Source organism: Seriola lalandi, unplaced genomic scaffold (assembly GCF_002814215.2).
Source record: "Seriola lalandi dorsalis isolate HSWRI2012SDOR001 ecotype SW California unplaced genomic scaffold, Sedor1 jcf7180001980673, whole genome shotgun sequence".
Classification (NCBI taxonomy): Eukaryota; Metazoa; Chordata; class Actinopteri; order Carangiformes; family Carangidae; genus Seriola; species Seriola lalandi.
In genome coordinates this window covers 1-845 of record NW_019451339.1, presented here as the reverse complement: position 1 = coordinate 845, position 845 = coordinate 1, and the positions used below count along the sequence as shown (strand labels likewise).

The window sequence follows — 845 nt, the reverse complement described above, 5'->3', positions numbered from 1 at the left end:
GATGAGCTGAGGCGCACTGGCAATTCACCAACAGACATGGCAAACCAGGTGAATGAGCTGATGCACCTCAAATATGAGCGAGCTCACCTGGCATACCTGCATGGCATAGAAAGTGTCAGGGATGCTGAGGCTGGGGTGTATGGACAGAGGACCATGGGGCAGTTCCTGAGGAAGGAAAACATGCCACGTGCTTTCGGGGAATATGAAGATCCCGATGGCTGGTGTGGAGTCTCTGTGTCCGCACACTACCTGACTGACTGCCTGCTAGATGAGTTCAGACGTCAAGAGCCAGCCATGTCCAAACTCCTCCAGGGCACTTTTGGGGAGGTCTTCAGGTCTGACCACACCAGGAAAGTGGCAAGAAAAGTAACGTTGGCATCTGGGGTCATGTCCAGTTATGCCGTAATGAATGAGAACTGGCTGATTGTTTCCTGGGTGATGGTTCAGTCTGAGACTGAGAGGTCCTTGGAGCCGATGTACCAGGGAATGGCCAAGAGGTACAGCAACGCTGGAGTGGAAAAGGCAGGCTACCACTGGATGGACAGGTGAGAACAGTAATTTTCTCTTTTCACTTTCCTTCAAACTGTAAATTTGATGTATAATCTTTTTTAAATCTAAATTGCTCTAAATGTCTGTGCCTTGCATTTAGGGATTGCTGTGCTCCGTTTAAGATCCCGGACTGCATTCCCGGTGAACATCGACAATTGGATGCGTGGAAGACTACTCCCTCCATTATTGCTGCGGCCACCTCTGGACCACTGGCAAACACTTGTGCGTCACGGGTACATTACAACCCCAACATGGTTGTGAAACTGGACTTGTTCCACTGCCTGAGGCGCTTTACA

The 845-nt window shown here is 50.1% G+C and overlaps 1 protein-coding gene across 1 annotated transcript; it reads left to right on the top strand.

The window, feature by feature from the left end:
* Positions 1-9: 9 nt before the first annotated feature.
* Positions 10-842, top strand: LOC147820172 (uncharacterized; the record flags this gene model as incomplete). The annotated part of the gene is made up of 2 exons (XM_087175064.1): positions 10-545; positions 650-842. Coding segments are annotated over exons 1-2 (702 nt in total), but the record flags the coding sequence as incomplete, so codon positions are not given.
* Between the last annotated feature and the right edge of the window lie 3 nt (positions 843-845).